The sequence below is a fragment of the Biomphalaria glabrata genome, chromosome 10 (assembly GCF_947242115.1).
Source record: "Biomphalaria glabrata chromosome 10, xgBioGlab47.1, whole genome shotgun sequence".
NCBI classification, from domain to species: Eukaryota; Metazoa; Mollusca; class Gastropoda; family Planorbidae; genus Biomphalaria; species Biomphalaria glabrata.
Window position 1 is genome coordinate 32,537,250 of NC_074720.1, and position 22,857 is coordinate 32,560,106.

Below are 22,857 nucleotides of genomic sequence, written 5' to 3' on the forward strand. Positions count from 1 at the left end.
AGACAACGAGGATAGTTCGGCGCAACTTCAGCTTTCGGCCAATCACATGACGTAAAATTAAACATTTATAGCTCAAGGATTGTGGGAGGAGCTTACTTGGCTATAAAAATCAAATTTAAAAAATTAACTCTATCATTTATCACTGAGCCTCCTCTTACATCAACTTTGAGATCTCTCTTTGAGAAATACAAGTGTTGGACTTATTATATTTGTGTTCTTATTTCTTTGGGACTTTGTGTTTTCGTATTGTAGGAATTTAATTCATCCTCTATTTTCGGATAGCTGTTTTCTCTAATTCTATTTTAAAATGTATCATCTGGAAAGAAAAACACTGGAACTTCAAAACTACAAGGAAGAAATATGCCAAGTACATCACTTCGAGGTGGGCACACTGCTTCACTACAATTACCCGATCAAAGTTTTTCAAGTCAGATCCAAACTAGACCACAACGTCAAGAAAGTCATCAAAGCTTATTACAAAGACAGCACTTATGATGATAAAAAAATCGTAAAGCATTTCTTATCGGAAGTTGCAGTACTTGCCACGATTCACCATCCTTTTATCATGAGCATGGATTTCATGGGATCCTTTCCTCGGTACTTCGCATACGTGATGCCTTTCTACGAAGAAGGCACTCTTACCAAGGTACTGCCTTCCATGCACCAGGAGATGAGTGATGAATACTTTGTGCAGCTATGTGCAGCAGTTAACTATCTCCATAACAAAAAAGTTGCTCATCGAGACTTGAAAACGGACAACATTTTGATCACAGATAAGAAAGTTGTCATTGCTGATTTTGGCTTATCGGATATCTTGCCCACTGAGGATACAATGGCGACCAAAAGAAAAGGAACTGTCGTGTACATGTCCCCAGAACAGTTTTTAAAGAGGCCATTTGACCCTTTTAAAGTAAGTCATTTTTTTACTATATTTTTAAAGCTCCTTTAGATTGAATTATAATTGTCAAATAAATATTGGCAAACTTTCTTAAACTAATGAACCATAACTTAACTAAATAAATATTCTTTGTCATATTCTTAGTTATAGCCCTTTCCTTTTAAATGGATAGCTTAAAATCTAATATTTAATTAGGTAGAATAATATATATATATAGAGAGAGATAGAAGATTCTGATGTGCGCATGAAAACTTGTTTATATTACACATGTGAAGTAAAACGGAATCGCCCATTAATTTATTGTTAATATAGCATGTCTAGTCTGGTAACCCTTGGAGACTTGAACATGTCCGTGTTTGTTACATTTGGTAATAAATTAGTGAAGATCATTTTGTATACTTTCAGTTATCTTTAAATAAGATGACCGTCATTTTATATATATAATATAATTTCCACAGTTGTTTAATAAAACTCTTAAGTATGAGTATAACGATAAAAAGCTTTTGTCAATTAGTATAAGACACTTCATTAATTAATAGATAATTAACTCTCGCCCCCCCCCCAACAACCCCCTAATCAAGAAAACACACCTAAAATCTAATTGTAGCGATTGTAGATTTTTAAATTAGATTTTAGGTGTTTCCTTGATAAGGGAGTTGTTGGGGTGGAGGGAGAGTTTATTAATTATAAACTATAAAATATATTACATGTATAATTTACTCATGTAAAAAACTAATCCCCATAGTTTATAACTTTATATTATGCTGAAATGTGTTTACAAACCTGGACCCTGAGACGACGAATTATATAATTTTGCCTTAGAAATATTATTGAATTAAAATTACAGTTTAGCGGTAATTAAAATTATATCTATTTGTTTCTTTACAGTGTGACATGTTCGCTCTTGGAGTAGTCTACTGGTGTATGGTTTTCAAAGTGAATGTTTTGAATCAAGACACCATGGAACCAATGATGGAAACAGTCAGAACTAAGTTGTCGCCTACTAGTATAGACAGGTAAGTCAAACAAATATAAGACCTACATACATAAATATATTTAGCATTTTTCCATCGAACCTCATAAAAATTATGCATTATTGCGACATTAATTCTGAAATTTAAAAGAAGCTATTTAATTAAATACATGCAAGTGCATTATTTAAAAATGTGAAGTTATAGCTTTTATATAGCGCTACTTTCATGCTTATAGCATGCTCAGAGCGCTATGACCTAATCTTATTTGTGGACCAGTGGGAGGAGGGGAGTATCTAGGAGAAGGTTTTTCCATACTGCCTTTAGGCGCTCAGTAAACACAATTCTGCTCGAATCAGGTGTCGAACCTCGAGCCACCTTCATAGGTAGCCAAGCCAAATTCCCAAATTCAATACGTGTCCATTTTAATATCTGGTATTGTTTAATAAAATGTTTAGTATAGCTTTATAATGTCGTTTTTTGTTTTAACGTGTTTCAGACTCATTTTGACCAATCTTTTAGAATATCAACCTGAAGAAAGATTGTCCATCTTTGAACTCATCTTCTTGATGGAGGAATCTTGTTTCTCACACAGGATAGCCAAACTTAAAGGTAATATACAAGTATTCTATTCGTATGTCATATTTCTTTTAGTTTCAGTTTTAAAATTGTCGGCCTTGTTCTCAGGCAATATGCTAAGGGAAATAATTATATTCATCAAAAACAATAACTCAGTAAAAAAAAAATACTTAAGTCATCCATGACGCTATCAGTCTATAATATCTAGAGATTAAATATTTTTTTTTTGTATGTTTAAAAATACTTTTTTGTCCAAACGTGATGTTTCAATTTCTTCTTTTTGTTTTGTCGTCTGCAGAGCAACGCTTTATTTAAATGTCAAAGGTCAAGTTCTTTGTTTCTATACAAGAGATTTCTTTGGTGAAAGTCCTGTGTGACATAAAACTACATGTGCATTGTATATAATGAAATATCAAATAACTTGAGATACAATATCCCAATAAAGTATTTTTCTTTAAATTAATTTTATTTTTATTTTTATTTTTTGTTTTTATTTTTCTTCTGTAGATATTTATGTGTCACGTAAAATTAAAATAAAAAAAAATTATAAAAAAAAAATAAGTAGGGAAAAAAGTGACGTAATGCCATTTATTAAAAAAATGAATATAATTTTCAAGAGAACAGAATGTACTTTCTCATTGATATTTGATAATACACCATTTTTTTTTCTATTTTAAACCTAATAAAAAAAATAGTAACTAGTTATAACCATACTGTATAGCTTTTAAAATTCACAAACATGGATAAATTTTTATCTTCAAAGTGTTAATGGAAATGATGCATTTGGTTTCTATAATCAAAATACTTTAATAATGACAAAGACCATCAGAAATATATATATATAATTATTTTAAAATAATATCAAGTACACCAATACACAGACGAACAAAGGGAGACATAATCCAGCTACTTATAATATTGAACAGAAAAAAAAAAGTTTTCTTAGCATTTAATTCCTTTTGAACCTAAACTAAATAATAGGGCCTCATAAGAATATAAGGAATGAGTAAAGTAAAGATGTAACTTTTCCTTTCAGACATTAGCGTCTATAATTAGGTCATCTGTTTCTTTGGCCCACGCTTAACGACCAACCGCCTTTACTTTCATTAATTAAAGCCAAGTACCCATTAATGTTGGGTAGACTCAGGAGCAACCTTAAAATGCAGACATTCAAAATCCCAGACTTTACCAAGATTCGAACCCAGGTCCCTTGTTCGGGAAGGCAGGTACTCAGCCAAAGCCCCTTCCCAATGAAGAGTATGCATTTCCAAAATTTAGGGATTTTCTTATCTTCTTTTTTTTTTTTAATATCATGAGTATAAGGTAAAGAAAATGTTTATCGACATTCAGAGTCCTCGGTTCAGGTTACAGTACAAAGTAAAGATGGCTGCCTGGTCGTGCGGATTTATTGATGGTCCAGGGTTCAAACCCTGAACGCTCCCATCCCCCGTCGTCCTGCGGGAGGTTTCGACTACGAAGTAATTATCTTCAACTCTGAAGGAACATCCGAAACATGTAAAACATTTTACAAGATCTAACAAGCAAGATTTTAAAAAAAAGATAATACCAAAAGAAATTGTATTTAAGGGAAAGAACTGCATAATAATTGTTGAATCTTTTAGTATTGCGATATTTACCTCCCCATTTTATATAAAACAAAATTAATTTAATTAATTAATAGGTTATGTTTTATTGATTTAATATCTACCACAATGAATGTATGTTCCAAGTTTCAACTTGATCCGAGAAAGGAAAGTTGTGAAATAACGTGTACAAGATTTGTATCAGACAGAGTGAGTTATCTAATATTTCTTACAAAAAAATAATTAAAGATTAAGATGAAGGAAAAGAAAAGTAAAAAGACTATATTTTCTTTATAAGGTGTTAAGCAATGATGCCTAACAATTAAAACATATATTTATAGATATCAAAGTCGTGGTTTCTTTCTATAATTCATATCTACTGTCTGATTTGGAATTGCAATTATTGCGTATAACAGTTTTAAAATGTACAGTAGTATCCCATATGGATAAATGGGAAATTTGAAATTGAATTTATTTTTTTCTTAACAAAAATAGTTAAGTAAGTAAAGTTCCCCTTTTTCAGACCTTGCGATCTATAGGGCAGATGATATATTTCTGTGCGAACAATTAACAAGTGTGTCATGTGGCCAGCACAACGATCAACCTCATATATATTTTTCCCCAACGAATTTCAGGTACCCATTAAAGCTGGGTGGTTTCAAATGTGTATTAAATATCCCAAAATTCAAAATCCCAGTCTTTATCGAGATTCGAACTTTTACTACTCAGCCATCTCGCCTCACTAAACAAAAGTCATCTAATCAATTTATTACCAGACAATATTCCATATTACTATATGTCAGCACGATGATAAGGAATTAGTACTTAAAAGGTCTTGGTATTAAACACATACTTTTTAAGCCATCAAAGTTACTGTAAAAAAAAAAAATATTTCTTTGTTTCAAAAACAATATAACGAACACCAACATTGAATTTGAAGGCATCGAGGAATTGAACTCTGCCTCTATTTATAAATATCTTGGAATAAACCAGAATGCCAAGATAAAACATAAGAAATTAAAAGAGGACTTTCTTGGTAAATATAGGCAAAGAGTTAATAAAATCCTCAACACCAAACTGTCTGGCAGTAATCTCATCACAGCAATAAACAGCTGGGCCGTCCCAGTGCTCCTTTACACGTTCGGTGTGATCAAATAGACTGACACCGACCTACATAACATTGACAGACTCACTAGAAAATTACTAACCAAGTTTCGATGCCTACACCCCAAGTACTCCACCATACGGTTATACCTGCCCTGGAAGGATGGGGGTCGTGGATTGCAGAAAATCTTCAAATTGTGTAAGATGCAAGTTTTAAATATACGATCAAAACTGCTCGCCTCCAGCAAATAATTAGTTTCCTTTCTACGCAAATATGACTCCGAAGCAACCCCTCTAAACCTACACAATGCTGATGTCAATGTCGGTTTGGACGACGTAGGGCATGAGATTCGCCAATGGGAAGAAAAAACACTCCACGGAAAATTTTCGGCTTCATTACATGGGGACAACATCGACAAGGCTGCTTCCTTAACATGGCTCAAAGCAGGTCATCTCTACCCTGAAACAGAAGGCTTTGCTACAGCAATACAGGACAGAGTAATCAGGACAAAAAATTACGAGAAGCATATCCTGAAACTCAATGTTGTCGACAAATGCCGAAAATGTGGAAATGTGGGCGAGTCGATTGAACACATTATGGCAGGATGTCCAGCCCTATCAGAATCAGCCTACCTAGGTCGCCAAAACCAAGTTGCAAAGTTAATACACCAACACCTGGCTTTGACGTACAAATTGATCGGTAAGGACACTCCCCCTTATTATAAATACTCTCCGCAAGAGGTTCTCGAGTCTACTGAACATCTGCTGTACTGGGATAGGCCTATTCTGACCGACAAAACGGTAGATTTCAATCGCCCGGATCTGCTGTTCATCGATAAAAAAGAAAAAACCGCTACCATTATCGATATCGCCGTACCACTGTCCCATAATTTAAGAAAAACTGAGATAGAAAAACAAAGAAAATATGGGAACCTAGGCTTGGAGATTAAGCGTCTATGGGAATGGTCCAAAATGACAATATATCCCATTGTTATATCAACCGAGGGGATAATAACAACTGACCTCACAGACACCTTCAAGGCCCTTAACATTCCTAGGAACATCTTTGTTGCCTGTCAGAGGGCGGTACAGCTGCAGACCTGCCACATCACCAGAAAATTCCTCAGTGGAAACTGTTAAAGGGACTACGATGAATTTTGTTTCTCTTTAGCGAAACTCGACCCTGGCAGCGCCAAAGAATGACTACCCGTTCATTTCTAACATAATAATAATAATAATGATAATAATATTTGTCTTTGAGTCCGAAGATTAATGAGGAATGCAATCTTTTTCGCGGCTATGCTCAGCACAGGCATAACAATTGTCCGCCGGTGGTCAATTTAGAGTTTCTATTCGCCACTTACGTCTGTCCTCGGCAGCAGATTTTCTATTGAGCTCAAATGTGAGATGTAAAAGCATTGAGCAGTAGGTCGTGTTACTGGAAAGTTTTAAGTTATTTTATTTTTGTCTTTTGCGAAATGTATCTCATTTTAATCGACATCAATGTCACTCTATTGTTTTTAATTGTTTTTTATTTGTTGTTTTTACATTTCTTTAGTTAATTCTTTTCTTTTTCTTTTTCTTTTGTTGTTTTGTGCGTCTATTAGCACTAAAACCTTTTCGTCTCTGCCTTTGAGATTGTTTGTGTAATTGTTTTGTAAGACACTAAATAAAATAATTTGTAAAATACTTTGTTTAACTAATTTTAATTGATTAATTATAAAAGTACAATCAAATAGAAAGTACTTTATATAGGTCTTGTCAATGGTAGACAACTACTACATTGCTTTGAATGGAATTAAGATCAGTAAAAAATATAGAAATGTGTGCATATTTTCCAATGTATTTGTTTGAGTGATGGCAGATATATTTAATTTCGCCTCTAATGTTTTTTTTTCTTTTTCTATTGACAGTAATACCTATCATTACAACAGTAACACCAACAATACATTGTAGCAGTACATAGACATGCAATTATACTACAAAACATGAATACACATTTTCTTATAAAAATAACAAACCTCAAACAGATTATAATTTCAAAAAATAATTTTATTCATTTAATATCATTTCTGAAACAAAACCACATGTAGTAGATAATTCAATCACCAACACAAACATTAATAAAGTAAAATATGAACATAGCAGCTGTAATGCATGTAAAAGGGTCAACGTAACATTATGGTCTCATTTTTTTTAAATTAAAAAATCACAAAAACATAGAAAGAAAAAAGAGTAACACAATCAAAAGATAAAACGAAACGAAAAAAAAATTGTGTATTTTTTCTTTAAATTAACTTGTGAAACATGGCCCCAAAATGTAGAAGTATTTTAAAACAATATGCAGATTTTGCACATTTAAGAGTGTGTGTGTGTATGTGAAAGAAAAGTGTGTAGTCTACGTGTGTAAAACTAGAACTTAAATTGTATAAATATGACAATGACTGAAACACTATATGTGTAGGAGCCACAAAGATTTAGTGTCGATGTGTCTATGTGTCTGTGTTTATAGGACAGCATGTATGAGAGACTGTGTAGGTGTCTCATTGTGTATGGGTATTAAGTGTGTGTATGCCAAAATTTTGAATAAATGAGTTTTGTGTCTAAAAATCTATCTTCTGAAATGAAATGTTGTTGTTTTTTTTTTGGTTCAGAGGGTTAAATATTTATAATATACATGTTCCATGCTGTAGTTACATCACAAGATCTTTTTCTTGAAACTCTGACACTTTAACAAACAAAGACAAAGACCTTTTTCTTGAAACTCTGAGACTTTAACAAACAAAGACAAAGACCTTTTTCTTGAAACTATGACACTTTAACAAACAAAGACAATACTTTTATCTTGACAATTACAGCAAACCAATGTCTGCAGAGAAAGGATACACTCAAATTGTACTCTCTGACAAAAACAAAGTGAAGAAAAGATGACAGACAGACAGTCAAAAAACGGGGAAAAATAATGAGAGTTAGTTTAAAAAAACACAAAACAAATATACATTTTAAATGTTTTAGTATCTAGAAAACAGACTAAGACAAATATATATAGGCACACACACACACATATATACACAGACATACACACACACGCACAATGACTTATTACCTCTAAGTAGTTTGATTCTATGGTCAAAAAGTTTTGAGTTGCTCAGTAAATTGATCAAACTCAGAACTGATAATCTCTTGATAGGATCAGCTTCCAAAAGACATGACAAAATGTCCCTGAAAAAAATGGTGATAAATTTACACTTTAGAGTTGTACACATAGCAAATTATTCAAGGATTTCATTTTTGTTTCTATTTGTAGATCTAACTATTTCTATCACTTATTGTTTAAATGTAAAATCTTTGTTGTAGTGATATTTGTTTAAAACAAATGTTCTTCACTACGTATATAAAATTAATGTCGATGTTTTGACTCACCTGTCGATATCTGGAACGTGGAATGTTTGGGAAACTATCGTGAGTAGTGGCTCCTTGGACTTCAGGTCTATGACATCTACCCTGTATAGCATGCACTAGTAGACTACTCCAAGTGAGTACATATCACACTACAATAGCAAAACAAAAAGAAACAATATATTGTGTGTTGTAGATATTTAATGCTTATCAAAATATTTATAAGCAAGTTTTTAATTTTATTATTATTTTACTTGCACATATATAACTATGCAGTTTACATTTGTGTTGATTGACTTAAACAGCAAGTAAAACATAGTCCCTTAGAGTTGTATTGATTTTTTTAAATATCGTTTTATTTACTGTTCCAATTACAAATGCTCATGTTTATTTTTTTAAATCCTGAAATCTGCTTTGAGAATTTAAAATGTGATGAAATAAAAATACTTTTTAACAATATAGTAAACACATTTTATAAAGATATCTGGATTCTGGCAATGCCATTTGGTGCAGTATATAGTTTTCTGATTTTAATCGTTTAGATTTAATGTATTTAATAATCATGATTGGTAAATATATATCTTGACAAAATGCTATTATGCACAAAGCAGTTTCAGAATTCTTCGGTTTTATCAAGTAATTTATTGATTTTATTATGTGTGTATAAAGTAGGCATCATAGTTTAAATAGCATGATGGCTAATGATGTCCGAAATTAACCATAGATCATTATGAAATAATTAGGCAAATAGAGTACTTAGGTAGCTAGAGATTTAAACAAAGTACAGTAGGATAAGACTTGACTGCTGACTCTATAATCATTTAAATTATCTTTAAAAAAAGTTTAATTAGACTTACCTTAAAACAGTTAAATGGCTCTTCGCCCTGCTCAGGAGATATATGCATGTATGTTCCTTTCTTCCCAGTAACTAAAGGCTCACGTCGCCAGACGTAATCTCCTAAACCAAAATCAGCAATGACGACATTCTTTTGCATAGTGAGTAAAATGTTGTCAGATTTCAGGTCCCTGTGAGCGACTCCTCTGTCGTGAAGAAACTTGATTCCACAGCAAAGCTGCACTAGGCATTCATCTCTCAACTCATGGGTCATCGTTGGCAGCGCTTTGGTCAGCATGCCATCCTCGTAGAATGGCATCACGAAGCAGAAGTAATAAGGAAATGATGCGACGTTGTCTAGGCCCATGATGAAGGGATGTTTAAGTCCTCTCAGTATAATAACTTCAGTCAAGAAGTGACGTTCAGCCGAAATACATTTATGTGTCTTGTCTTTGTAACACATTTTTACAGCCCACTTTCTGTTGGGATCGAGTGTTTTGTGAACTTGTACAACTTTGGTAGGATAATGATCCTTTATGACTTTCTCTATCTGAAAATTATACACTTCACAGATATCATTTTGATACTCTTCCATTTTGAAGACATTTTTTATGCTGTCCGACATTGCGAATAGAATAAGAATCAAAATAAATAAAAATTAGAATAAACTAGAACTGTTTTAACCAAACACAAGTTGTAAATATCGAGACTACAAATGATTTGAATACATGTTGATCATTGAGATTTTCAAAATATTTCAAAAAATAAATATATCCTCCTGACTTATTCGCTAATGAAGCTCATCCCCTGCGATAATTTGGCGCCTTTCCTTTTTCAAAGTGGAACATGCTTTCATCTCTTATCATTTTGCCCAGCAAAGGAATTTAAGTGAATCTATTGTTTGTAGTGGACAGTTTATGTTTACTTAAGGACAGCTGACACGTTTTTATTTAGGTTGGACAAGAATGAAAGCAATAGGAGTGGCCGAGCCGATAGCGCTTTGACGCGCTATAGCTAATGAAGCTATTGTTCGGCTCCTCTGGACACCGCGATAGTCTACGCCGTGTCCCTATCATGTTGATTTTTTTGTTGTTGAAGCGAAAAATTTTTTTGTGTTTACGGAGTATCAAAGTAAACTAAAAGTGTATGTAGGTGTGAGTTAGTAAAGGGTTGGAGAGGGTAGTCTCAGACATGTATCAATAAAATATATATAATATTTTTCATTATAATTTTTTTATTAGCTTGGATTGGAAATATTTCTTTAGTGGAGTGTGGTAGACATAGATTTCGAAAACGGCTCTAACGATTTTCCTAGAAATTTGACAGTTTACATATATATATATATATATATCTTTAAGAAAAAAAAAGCTGATTAATACCTCCCTTCCGGCTACTCCCATGTAAACAATAATACATTTTATTCTGTATAATTTTTTATTATCACTGCTTAAATTTTTAGTCTTATGTCCTGAAGTGTCTCTAAGTTGAGTGATTTTATCTATGGTGTTATAAATATAAGAGTTAATATTACAGAAAGACCTATATACATGATAGTACTATATACATGTTAGTACTATATACATTATAGTACTATATACATGTTTGTACTATATCCATGTTAGTACTGTATACATGATGGAATTTTGGTTACGGAAATGTAAAGCGCCTGGTTTCTGAACCAGATTTTTGGATCAAATCCTGGTGAAGACTGTGAGTTGTAAGTTCTGGATCCTTAGTGCGCTTCTGAGTCCTCCAAACTCCCGTGGGTACCTGTCATTAGTTGGGGGAAAGGATAGACGGTTGGTATTTGTGCTGGTCACACGACACTCTAGTTATTCCTGTGCTACAGAAACAGATGATCTTTACAACATCTGCCCTATAGACCGAATTGTCTGAAATGGGAAACTTTACTTTTCATAATGTCAGGAATTTAAAACCTTTCTAGAAATCTCTTTCTCGAATGGAGTTCGATGTTGATACCAAAGATGCTGAAGATTGAAAAAAAAATGATTTAAAAAAAATCTCTGTGTACTCATAGTTTTTGTTGAATTATATACCCAAAGAGTCGACCGGTGGCGTAGCATACGCCGCTATTTTCCAGGCCACATCAACCTATGCGTCCGCAATGGGCCCCGCCTTTTCATAGGACCAGCGCTATTTCTAGGTGTATAAAGTATTAAATTAAACCCTTTTAAAACATATAACAGATTTCATGTGCTTCCTGATTTACCAGGAGCTCCTGGAAATCTCCTGAAATTGCAAAATATACGAAAAAATGTCCTGGAAATCTCCGGAAATTATTTAAAATCTTTTGAAAACTCTTACAAAACTCATGAAATATATTGACAAAATTGTCATTTTTCAGTGTCATTCAATATAAAAAACGCCAATCCTACAAGCGATAAGTAAAAACGGCATTATGTTTTACCCGTAATTGTGTAATCTGGTGAAAGAAGCTTCTTGCGTCTCAAACTATTGAAGAATTACTTGAGGTCAACAATTCTCAAAGATACATTGAAACATTTGGTAATTCTTGCTATTGAGCGGGATCTATGTTGGAAACAGAATTATTATGATATACTGTATGACTTTGCTACACGCAAGGCTCGTAAAGTAATTCCGTACGTAGTCAAGAATGAATAAAATGCAAAGACGAATTTTTTTTCTAATACGAACTCTTAAATTTCACTTCTTATCTTCTTCCCTACCCAAACTTGACCCCGCGAAATCCGTTTCGCATAGTACTCCACAATGGTTAAGTCCGGGCCTGCTTGTTCTCTTTCCATGACTTTTTGGTCAGGTCAAGTCTATTGAATGACAGGTCAATACTACTTGTTCCCCCTCCCCTCTTTTTATTCGCCTCTTAAATTACGTAGAGTAACTCTAGTCCGTCCGACTTGCAAAAATAAAAGACTGATGATTCCTTTACGTTGTGTACAAACTCTTGCGCCATATATATATTTGTCTAGGGTTAATATATTAGGAAGAACTACTGGAATAATTTAACTAGTTGGCTACCACGTGATTTAACCTCTGTTATCAGCAAAGTGTCCCGCTAAATACTCAGAATGTGCAAAGTGTCCCTATAAGGAAAAAGTTTGGGAAACACTAATCTAGGCCTATACGGTTATACATTGCAGCAAAAAGTGTTTTTAATTTATTTTAAATCTTATTTCACACCCCCCCCCCCCCAAATCATTTTTTTTATAAATTAAGCCTAATAGCTCTTTAATTCACTTTTTAAAACTAGAACAAACTGAATGAGAAACTAGCGCCCCCCCCCCCCCCCCCAAACATAGAGCTGACTAATTTAAAACGATCTAGTTGCAGGGGAGGGGGAACACACGTACATACCACGTTAGTACTTTAAAGGCATCAAGCATAGATTGACAATGACTTAAAAAAAACAACATGGCGTCAATAGAGTGACCCATTACAAACATGACATCTTTTTATCACAGTCACTCTTTGTTCTTCTCTTTTGTTGTAGAGTTGTGGTGGACTTCAGCAAATTTTACATCCAAGTTTTGACAGACCCTGCATCCCACCCCAACCCACCACTGCTACGACCACATCGAACCGACGCGTTCAAGCAGAACAGTAGCACAATATAAAAAAAAATATCTTTAATGTACACAATTTTCTACTGATTGGACGAAATGAAAATCTTCAGGACTAGAACAAAACAAAAAAAAAAGGTTAAAACATTAGGCCTACTGTTATCCAATTTCTTTTATTTCTATTACTTTTTTTTTAAATCTACGATATAATTAACATTATTTAGAACTATACTGTTTACTAGATAAGTAAGACTTTGCAATCCATAACGCTGATGATGTAAAGGTCATCTGTTACTATGTCCGAGGATGTCATGCGGCCTGCACAACGACCAATTTCCTTTACTTACCCCAACTAATGACAGATACCGATCAGATGTGGGTGGACTTAGAACTAGATATCGTAAAAAAAAAAAAAAAAAAAAAAACGTAAATGCATCTATTCCTATTGTGAGTTAAATATTTTTAGAGGCCCCCGAAAGGGAAAAAGACGCTATTAGTTTTGTGTGAAATGTCCGTCCGTCTGTCCATCCCGTTTAGATCTCGTGAACTAGAAAAGATAGTAAAAATCCGACATCATAATATTTTAGTCCATTCAAAGTTCTGATGCAACGGCTACTTTTTTTCTTTTCTAAAAGCCAAAAATGTAATTTTTTAAATCACTTATGCAAGCAGTTTTTTTTTTTTTTAAATACAGAACTTTTAAAACTATTCACTATTAATAGTAACAAAAACGGGAAACTCTATGGTAGGGGCAATGACTATGTATCCAATATTTTACACATTTATGCAAATAGTTTTACATTTTTTGCCAAAATTTAGTATTTTAGCATTTGTATTGCTAAGTTAAGTAAGTTCTGTCATACTAACTACTACATTTACACACAAAAAAGGTTATTTAGTATGCATATAAGTTGAACATAATTTAAAACAACAATTATTAAGTAGTTTTTCATATTATCGCGTCCATCACAACTATAGAACACTAAAGTAAAGGATGTTTTATTTTACGTATTTATTTTTCTTGAGGTTCAGAATAAGAGATTAGCCTCTTTCCAAAACAATTAGATCAATTAGATATTCATTATATGACATCAGTTAGGCCAGGTTCGCATTTAACTTCACATTCACTTTCATCTATCCTTTGGTCCACCCCTGGGTCCACTTTCTCCATTCTTCTCTGTCATTTGTCTTTGATAGAATTTCATTCTAATGTTCTTATGGAAATTTTTTAAATGCCTGGGTGGCCCATGAGTTCCTTATGGTTCTACATTATTTTATTATTATTATTGTTATTATTATAGCTTTTATATAGCGCTATTTTCATAGCTTACTGCATGCTCGGAGCTCTTTTGGTCCAATTCATTTGTGGACCAATTGGGGGGGGGGGGGGGGGGGAAGGGGGTATCTAGGAGTTCGTTTTCCGTTTAGGCTCAGTAAACACAACTCTGCCCGAGTCGGGTGTCGAACCTCGAGCCCCCATCTAGGTAACAAGCCAAGTTCAAGCGCACTTGGCCTCTCGACCACGTATCCTACATTATTGCAGAAGCTTTTCGGGGGCATTATATAAGACAGAGAAAAGACGTGCAAGTTGAGTTTGTAGAGTTGAGTACATTTTGGGGGGAGCTCAGTATAGAGAGTTACAGTCCATTGCCATGAAATGCAGAAAAGTACATTGAATTACAAAACAAAAAATGTGAATTACACAGAGGTACAGAGAATTACAGGGAAGCACTGTGAATTAGAGAGAAAAGCAGTGAATTAAAGAGAAGTACATTGAATTACTGAGAATTACAGTAAATTAGAGAAGTACATTGAATTACAGAAAAGTACAGGAAATGACAAAGAAGTACAGTAAATTACAAAGAAGTAAGTACTGTAAATCACAAAGAAGTATAGTGAATTATAGAGAAGTCCAGTGAATTACGTTAACCGTTGATTTTTAAAAATCTCCGTATCCTGTGATATCAAATCGTTAGTCGAACAATACAACTGTATCTCTAACACTTTTAACACGAGAACGTCTCTTCTATTTGTATCTTTTTGTAATTGTCGACAGTTTGTAGTTCATAGTTTCTGATATTCTTTCTAAAAATATTGAAACCTGCCTTTTGAACTGCATGACCAAGCCTATTCGTGGACCAATTTTGATTTCGTGTTTCCACACTAACTGTCTTTGTAACATTGTTCTGTATTGCATTTACTATGGAGTTCAATCAAGCGTAGGTATAGTAATTGACTACTGCAAGAGTTCGTGGAACACCCACTCAGGCCTCGCGGAACACAGTTTTGGTAACAACATTCCTAGACAATATATAAATCAATGATACTTGATACGGCGCCTTCACGGAGGTCACGCTTGATACCAACAAGTGAGATTATTTATTCAGTATTCACAGATGTAGTTAAATATATTGAGTTTCGTCTCCTTAAATAATTGTACGCTTTATTTCACTCACAGCCATTATCGGATCAGATTGAAACACTATACAATTATTTATTGTAACTAACAAAACATGAATCAATTGGAAAAAAATAGTTGATTTTTTAATTTTTTTAAAATAATTATTTTGTCTTATAACTAAAAATCGAAATAACGTCTACATTCTTAGGGAACAGTTGCTATTGTGGAGTTCTTCCCCTTAGATAAGCCTCTTCTATGGAAATTTTTATTTCGCTTGTTCTTTGTTTTACTTTATCTTTAAACAATGTCCAACAAAAGAATCAAAGCTACAGTTTGAAGTGGACACTATTGATAGACATTGAAAGCACACACAGCCGACATATTTTTGTTTGAACTGATCAAAATATTTGAAATAAAGAGTCTCCGAGCCACGTAATGCATTGAATAAAGTTCTTGTTCAATGGTACAGAACACTATGAATGTCAACGCCGGCTCTCTAACACGTGGATTATTATGTTGGTGTAGGTGTAGAACACTGTAGATGGTTGTCTGTTTAAATTTTAGCGCGTCAATAAAAAACCCAAAAGAAAACAATTGAGTGTGTATGTATCTGTGTATGTTTCTTTGTGTGAGGGTGAGTGTTGAGAGTTATGACTAGTGAAGACTGCCCAGTTCCTAGCGTCATAACTTTAAAAAAAAAATGCTTTGAAATTTAACTTTATTATCTAAAACTTTTTATGCTTGCAATTTTCTACAGGCTTTCATTCATTTTGTTTCTGTTTTAATGCTAAATTAAAAAAAAAAGATTAATGTACTAAGTTTTGTGTGTGTGTGTTTGTGTGAAGTACTGTAAATCACAAAGAAGTATAGTGTGTGTGTGTGGGGGGGGGTAATGTGGACATATTCAACTACACTGAAGTAACTTCTTATTTAAATACTTACAAACTATGCATTAAAAAAAAAACTACTTAGACAACTGATTAAATAACTGTACCAAACACAATATTATTACTATTACAATTGAGAACTCATAATTAAATTCTTGTATTATTTCAGAACCTCTGGTCCATTACTATAATTGTAATAATTATTATTATGAATAATATCTTGGGTAGACGATTGACAGCTTGTTTCTATGACAGATAACTAACTAGGGTGTCATGTAACCAGTACACCATCCAACTACCTATTCACCTCACCAACTAATGGAACAGGAAAATTTAGCTATTAGGATTAAATGGGGAAAAGATTTAAATATAACAGATTTTAAAGACACTTTTACTAACCTTCATAACAAATACATTGCAACAAAAGCTAAAGAAATATCTTACAGACTTATCTTTGGGATGACTCCATTTTCAAAGAAAAAACCTGGTGTAAAATATTGTAAATTTTGTCAATCTGTTAATGGTGACAATGAAAAGCATTTATATCTAGAATGTTCTTTATTTAGTAATGTTAGAAATACTGTAAGAGATTTATTAGAAGGAAATTGTGAAACCAATGTGAATATTAATTTATCTATTCTCTTAAATAAGTTACCTAAAACTAAACACAAGATGATACATAATTTCAACCTAATAATTGTATCAGAATACAGAAACTTAGTATGGAACAGTAGACTTAAAGCTGTGTACCATAATGCCATTTTTAACCCTAATGATTTAGAAATAATATATAGAAATATAGTTGATTTTAAAATTGAACACTATAAAGGCTAACCCCAAATGTAATTTTACATTGACCCATTGTATGTACATATGTTACATATTAAATTAAGGTATTTATTTATTTATTTATTTATTGTATTCTTGTTCAAGGAATCCTTTATTTTCTATCAATGAATTGGTAGATTCCATTTGTATCATAGATTATCAATTTACAAAGTCTTTTTAAACAATGAAGAAAATAAGTTTGAATGTATGGGTGTGTGGTTTTGTATAAGTAATAACTATTAAAAATTTGCATGTGCATGTATTTAATACATCATTTATTTGCTTTAAAATTATAATTACTAAAAACTACCTATAAACTATTTATTAATTTCTTTTTTCAACAAGAGAGACAATTAGGACTGGAAGATGCAAAGAGGAAATTTCTTTTGGTTACATCCCTTGACCAAATTAATAAATCTTCAAGACAACCCAAACAGGACAGGATTTCATGAAAATGGACCAAATGGACTACTAAATTGTTGAAAAATAAAACAGAAACGGAAAAAAAACAACACTATTACAATAAATAATAATAATAATAAATCTAATCTTAAAATGAGTTATATGCCAAAATGAAATAATTTTTTAAGCTCTTCACACACACACTTACTTTGTGATCTGTACTTAAATAGAAACCAATTTGCTTCATTATATGTACATTTTTGTAACTCTAGCAGACCCCAGAGAATGTCAAAGGATATAGGATAGAGGTCCTTTGTCTTAGGTTCTTAAGGGAAAAATTGTTGCAAAAATAAAAATAAATATAAATATAAATTAAAATGAATGCTAATGACTCATAAGTCTTTAAAAAAAATAATAAAAATTTAGTTTGGCAATACTCATTTTAAGGAACACCTTCAAAATTTTTGTGAATATTTTTTTTTTTTTTTTTTTTTTTTCACCAATTTCTGGACATTTGCTGTCAACATTTTATGGACCGTTGCTGTCACCTATTTCTGGACATTTGCTGTCAACATTTTATGGACCGTTGCCGTCACCTATTTCTGGACCTTTGCTGTCATCATTTAATTGGAACTCTGCTGTCATCATTTTCTGGACCCATTCCTGTCACCATTTTATGGATCTTCGATGCAGCCTACTCCGCGATCATACTGAAAATCCTGGAATATGACTTTGATAAAAATGTCTTTTTTTTTATTTATTTATCTATTTTTTTTTTATTTTTTTTTTTTATTTTTTTAATGAAATTTTCCTTGTGTTAATTATTAATTTAGAATGATGTTTTGTGTTTTTTCTATGAAAAAAAAAAAAAAAAAAAAAAAAAAAGAAGCCCAATAAAGAGGCAAGAGCCCAAAAAAGAGGCAACGCCCAAAAAAGAGGCAAAGAAAAGAGGCAAAAGCCCAAGGATTCCTAGGATGTACTAAGCTAGACAACTGTAGTCAAAAGCTAAAAAGCTGAGGTTTCCTAAAACAGAAAAAAAAAAAGAAAAAGAAAGAAAAAAAGAATAAAAAAAGAAAAAGAAAAAAAAAAAAAAAAAAAAAAGAAAAAAAAAAAAAAAAGAAATAAAAAAAAAAAAAAAAAACTAATGGCTGCTACATAATAGCAATAAAGAAAGGGAGAGTATAACCATATTGGTAACTGGAGTACAAGCTTTACATTTTAAATATGTTAGCTGGGGGGGAGTAGTCATTTCACTTTATAATTAGCTATATATTTTGTTTCTCTTTAAGAATTATTTTACATAATTTTTCATTTAATAATTTTATAAAGTGTATTAGCGTCAAAGCTATGTCAAGCTTAAAATAAATATTTATATATCCTTGCACTATACATCCACAAACATGTCGTCATAGTATTACAATAGTATACTTTACTGATATTGTTATTAATAGGTGTTTATCCAATTTTTAAAAAAATAAACTTTCAAAGTAAAAAAAAGTATTTTAAAGAACAATAACAACAATAACAAAACGAAAGAAAACAAAGAAATTATTAAAATTTTAAGACAAAAACTTTATTAGAATAATTGATGATCTGTAGCACAGGAATTTTATTATATACAAATTACAATTAAGTTTCAAGTCCTGGCTATGACGTCACAGATTACTTCAAGCAAAGAGAACAGTCTTTCGTTTGGACAAAAGGAACTGACCTTGACATTTAAATAAAGCGTTGTTCTGCAGAAGACATAGAAAAAAAAATTGCGTTTAAACTTAGAATGGAAAAAAAAATAAAAAGAAGCAAGTTATTGATATTTTAAACAGGTATCCAAAGAGAATTTTAAGGTTTGATAAATAATTTGTTAGGTTGATAAAATTTTTAAAAGCTGCTGACAGACACTGGACAGACTAAACATTGATGACAGACTGATAGAATATTTTTCCATTACCTCTAAGACTGGCTATTCTGTCTGTAAAACGATATTCAGGCTGCTCCAGTACGCAGAGGAGATTGTAACAGGTTAACCTGTCGACAGGGCTCGGGTCCAAAAGATTGGTCAAAACCAGCCTGAAAAAAGAAAGCAAGAAATTAAAAAATTGAAAAAAAAAAAGGATATAATAAATATCACAAATAAATAATAAATATCAGTTTTAAAAAGAAATGAAACATATTTTATCCCATCTTCGTTCTCACCTCTTTCCACGGGGAAAAACTAATTATAATATTCAAATAATAGACCTGTGGATCTAGTTTTAGAAGACGATGCGGAAATAAGTTCTTGAAAATAAATTGAATGAATAGGGTCTATATGCGGGACCACTCGAAAGCGTAAAATATTTTTAAGAAAAGTTTTTTTTCTTGTCCTCTTGCCAAATTTAAATTTATTTATTTACTTTAAACATTCATAACACTCAAATGTATCCCAGATTTTCCAAATAGCAAGTATTTTTTTCCCAACGACATATATCCATCGTTAAATTTCTAGGAAAATCATTACAACCGTTTTTTTTTTAACCGTGTCCACCCAGATTGTTCCCACTCATTCAGAATGTTTGACTTCAATGGAAGTATTGTAAAAAGCTGAACATTCAAAGCAAAACAAAATTGACAATTTTTTACTTTCGAATCTCAACTGACACATGAACAACTCTAAAGAAGATTTTTATGTTTACTTATTAATAAAAGTCATAACCAAATATTGAATATGAATGTTGGACTTACCAGTCTATACTAGTATCACACAAAGTATTGACTGATTCCTTCATTTGTTCGGTGCTCTTTAAATCAAAGACATCCACTTTGAAAACCATACACCAGTAGACTACTCCAAGTGCGTACATATCACACTGTAAAGAAAACAATACAGAGAGTTTGAGATCATTGCCTTGTCTTTTTGATGGTATATCAAGCAACATATTTATAAAGTGAACCAGATCTTGATGAAGATATTATACAGGTCAAGAAGTTTCAAATCAAGATAAAACATGTAAAATTTGTTATTATATGCATAATGTTTTTTTTAATAATTACATTTTATGTATAGCCAAAATATCGTGCTTAATATTAACAAGGTAAAACTAGCTTAGTTCAAAAAAATTACAGTCCAAAACGAGACATACTTGATCAAATTAAATAAAAAATAAATAATTTGATTCAAGCACTTAACTCTTAAGGAACTTTAAGAAAATATAACATTTCACTTACTTTAATAGCGTTAAATTCTTTCTGGATAAACTGTTCTGGGGAAATGTACATATGGGTTCCTTTTATGGTGCTCACTGGCGTATCAATAGTGGGCAAGATTTCAGACAAACCGAAATCAGCAATGACCACCCTCTTTTCTTTTGCTGTGATCAAAACGTTGTCCGTTTTCACGTCTCTGTGAGCGATTTTATGTCGATGGAGAAATTTAAGTCCAGCACACAGCTGCACAAGATATTCATCACTCTTCTCCTGATTCATGGTCGGCAGCGCCTCGGTCAGAGTTCCTGTTTCGTACAATGGCATCACGTATGCGAAGTAACCAGGAAAGATACCCATGGTATCCATGCCCATAACATAAGGATGGTGGATCTTGGTGAGTACTGAAATTTCTGCCATGAATTGCCTTGTGGTTATTTGGTCAACATCAGTATTGTCTTTGAAATAAGTTTTAATGACTTTCTTGACGTTGTGGTCTTGTTTGGATCTGACTTGAAAAACTTTGATCGGGTGATGGTCTTGAAGTAGTTTTTCCACCTCGAAGCCATATACATGGCATGCATCGTCTTGGTAGCTTAGAAGTCCGTCTTTCTTTTTCTTGGAGTGATACATTGTAGAATAGATCAGAATTGAGCTATCAGACAATAAATGCTGGTGTAGATCCCAACAGTACGAAAATAAATCCAAGAAACAGAACACAAACAATGTAGAACCACAACACTTGAAGTTCGCAAAGAGAAATCACTATTTTGATTAAGAGAATGTACTGTAACTTGAACTGTAAAAGTAGATATAGTCAGCCGATGGCTGTAAGCCCCTCCTACATACCTATGGGTGTTGTAGTAAAAAGTTTTGTGATTGGTCGAATTTCTGAAAGCTACAGGTGAGCCACTCCTTTCTAATTGTCTTTGAAGTTTTTGATCATTGTTAGGGTGTACATACGTCCGCAGACGACCAAGATTTGGGCAGCTGTAAGAATTTGTTGCTATGCAAGGATGACCATAATGGCGATTGAAGTGCGGAGTGTCTCGGATAAGAATGTCAACAACCTTTTGTTTTCTCTGTACGCGTTAGTCAACCGCCGCCGTGGACAACGTCACGGTCAGCTGAAGAAAGAGCAGGGGATTGTGGGGAACAAAGCTGAATAAAGTAGATGTTTGTGTTGGCCTTATGAGAGTGTGTCAATAGTGTATCACTGCCCTTCCCTCTATATTTAAAATAACTATTTCAAAGAATAGATAAATGGAAATAGATAGTTACAATGGAGATATCACGTTTTATTTCAACATTTTAAAAGAATATATAACTTATAAAATTGGCTATTCGCTATTGAACTAGGATTTGTCCCGATAAGCGTATGTTGTGTGTGTGTGTGTACATACTAGTAGTTTTAATTTCCTATTACGGACACTGATAAATTATTGAAATATTCAATAATACTAAAATTTTAAGAAATGCAAGGAATTTCCTAAAATTGTGAAATTTGAAAGCTTATAAGTTCTATAAGTTAAATTCTTTAATGTCTCCACTAGTAAATGTGTTTAACTTTCAGTATTGCAATCTATAGCAAATTAATTTGAAGAGTTATACTATGCATACTCCTATGAAAAAACAATTATAAATAATAATATGTAAATGTATAAAGATAAAGAAATATTAAAACATTTTTTTTATAAATTTAAGTTTGATTGTAATGTGTTATTATATAATAGTAAACTGATTTGCTACAAACTTTTAAACCAGACTTACTTGAAAGTTTAATATAACCATTATGTGGTACTACCGCAATGACCTACTTGCACTCAGAGCTTGTTTCAGTATAATACCAGACAGCCGCCATTTTCAGCCGAACTCCAGGGGTTAGCCAAAGACAAGGAGGCCTGTACTTGAGCCTAAGATAATTTTTGAAGAAATTTGCGAGACTTGTAAAACAAATAAATTGATTATCAAACTCAAGCTGCATGTTTATATAGTTATCTTTAAGAGATGAAGAATTTCAATTCAAAGTGTTTAATTACAACAAGTTATTAGAAGAGACCGAGCTGATAACACACAGAGTGACAGCACCAAAAAATAAAGCTTTTGTTCAGTTGCAATGGACACTGTGATTGAAACGCAGTTTTTTTTTATCTAGCACTTTCTCTTGGATAAAGCGAATTATTTTAATTGTTAGTGGAGCATCAAAAAGAAAAGCAGTTTTGCAAATGTC

General features: G+C 32.6%; 3 protein-coding genes across 3 annotated transcripts; 1 reads left to right on the forward strand and 2 right to left on the reverse strand.

The window, feature by feature from the left end:
- Positions 1-307: 307 nt before the first annotated feature.
- On the forward strand, positions 308-2,974 carry LOC129928559 (uncharacterized). The gene is made up of 4 exons (XM_056043200.1): positions 308-910; positions 1,787-1,914; positions 2,369-2,503; positions 2,956-2,974. The coding sequence occupies exons 1-4, from the start codon at positions 308-310 to the stop codon at positions 2,972-2,974; spliced, it is 885 nt and encodes a 294-aa protein (XP_055899175.1).
- Positions 2,975-7,833: 4,859 nt separating this feature from the next.
- LOC106070376 (uncharacterized) lies at positions 7,834-9,994 on the reverse strand. Its single transcript, XM_056043201.1, has 3 exons — positions 9,392-9,994; positions 8,242-8,383; positions 7,834-7,907 (listed from the first exon to the last, which is right to left on the reverse strand). Exons 1-3 carry the CDS (start codon positions 9,992-9,994, stop codon positions 7,834-7,836), a joined length of 819 nt encoding a protein of 272 aa, XP_055899176.1.
- A 9,360-nt stretch (positions 9,995-19,354) lies between these two features.
- On the reverse strand, positions 19,355-21,260 carry LOC129928560 (uncharacterized). Its single transcript, XM_056043202.1, has 3 exons — positions 20,652-21,260; positions 20,169-20,293; positions 19,355-19,514 (listed from the first exon to the last, which is right to left on the reverse strand). The coding sequence occupies exons 1-3, from the start codon at positions 21,258-21,260 to the stop codon at positions 19,355-19,357; spliced, it is 894 nt and encodes a 297-aa protein (XP_055899177.1).
- Between the last annotated feature and the right edge of the window lie 1,597 nt (positions 21,261-22,857).

Coding starts and splice junctions, on each gene's coding strand:
- LOC129928559 (XM_056043200.1), top strand. CDS start 308: ATGTATCATCTGGAAAGAAAAACACTGGAACTTCAAAACTACAAGGAA. Junction 911..1,786: donor GGCCATTTGACCCTTTTAAA/GTAAGTCATTTT, acceptor GTTTCTTTACAG/TGTGACATGTTCGCTCTTGG. Junction 1,915..2,368: donor TCGCCTACTAGTATAGACAG/GTAAGTCAAACA, acceptor AACGTGTTTCAG/ACTCATTTTGACCAATCTTT.
- LOC106070376 (XM_056043201.1), bottom strand. CDS start 9,994: ATGTCGGACAGCATAAAAAATGTCTTCAAAATGGAAGAGTATCAAAAT. Junction 8,384..9,391: donor AGCCATTTAACTGTTTTAAG/GTAAGTCTAATT, acceptor ACAACTCTAAAG/TGTAAATTTATCACCATTTT. Junction 7,908..8,241: donor TAGAATCAAACTACTTAGAG/GTAATAAGTCAT, acceptor TGTTTGTTAAAG/TCTCAGAGTTTCAAGAAAAA.
- LOC129928560 (XM_056043202.1), bottom strand. CDS start 21,260: ATGTATCACTCCAAGAAAAAGAAAGACGGACTTCTAAGCTACCAAGAC. Junction 20,294..20,651: donor AAGAATTTAACGCTATTAAA/GTAAGTGAAATG, acceptor TTTTCTTTACAG/TGTGATATGTACGCACTTGG. Junction 19,515..20,168: donor TGTGATACTAGTATAGACTG/GTAAGTCCAACA, acceptor TTCTTTTTTCAG/GCTGGTTTTGACCAATCTTT.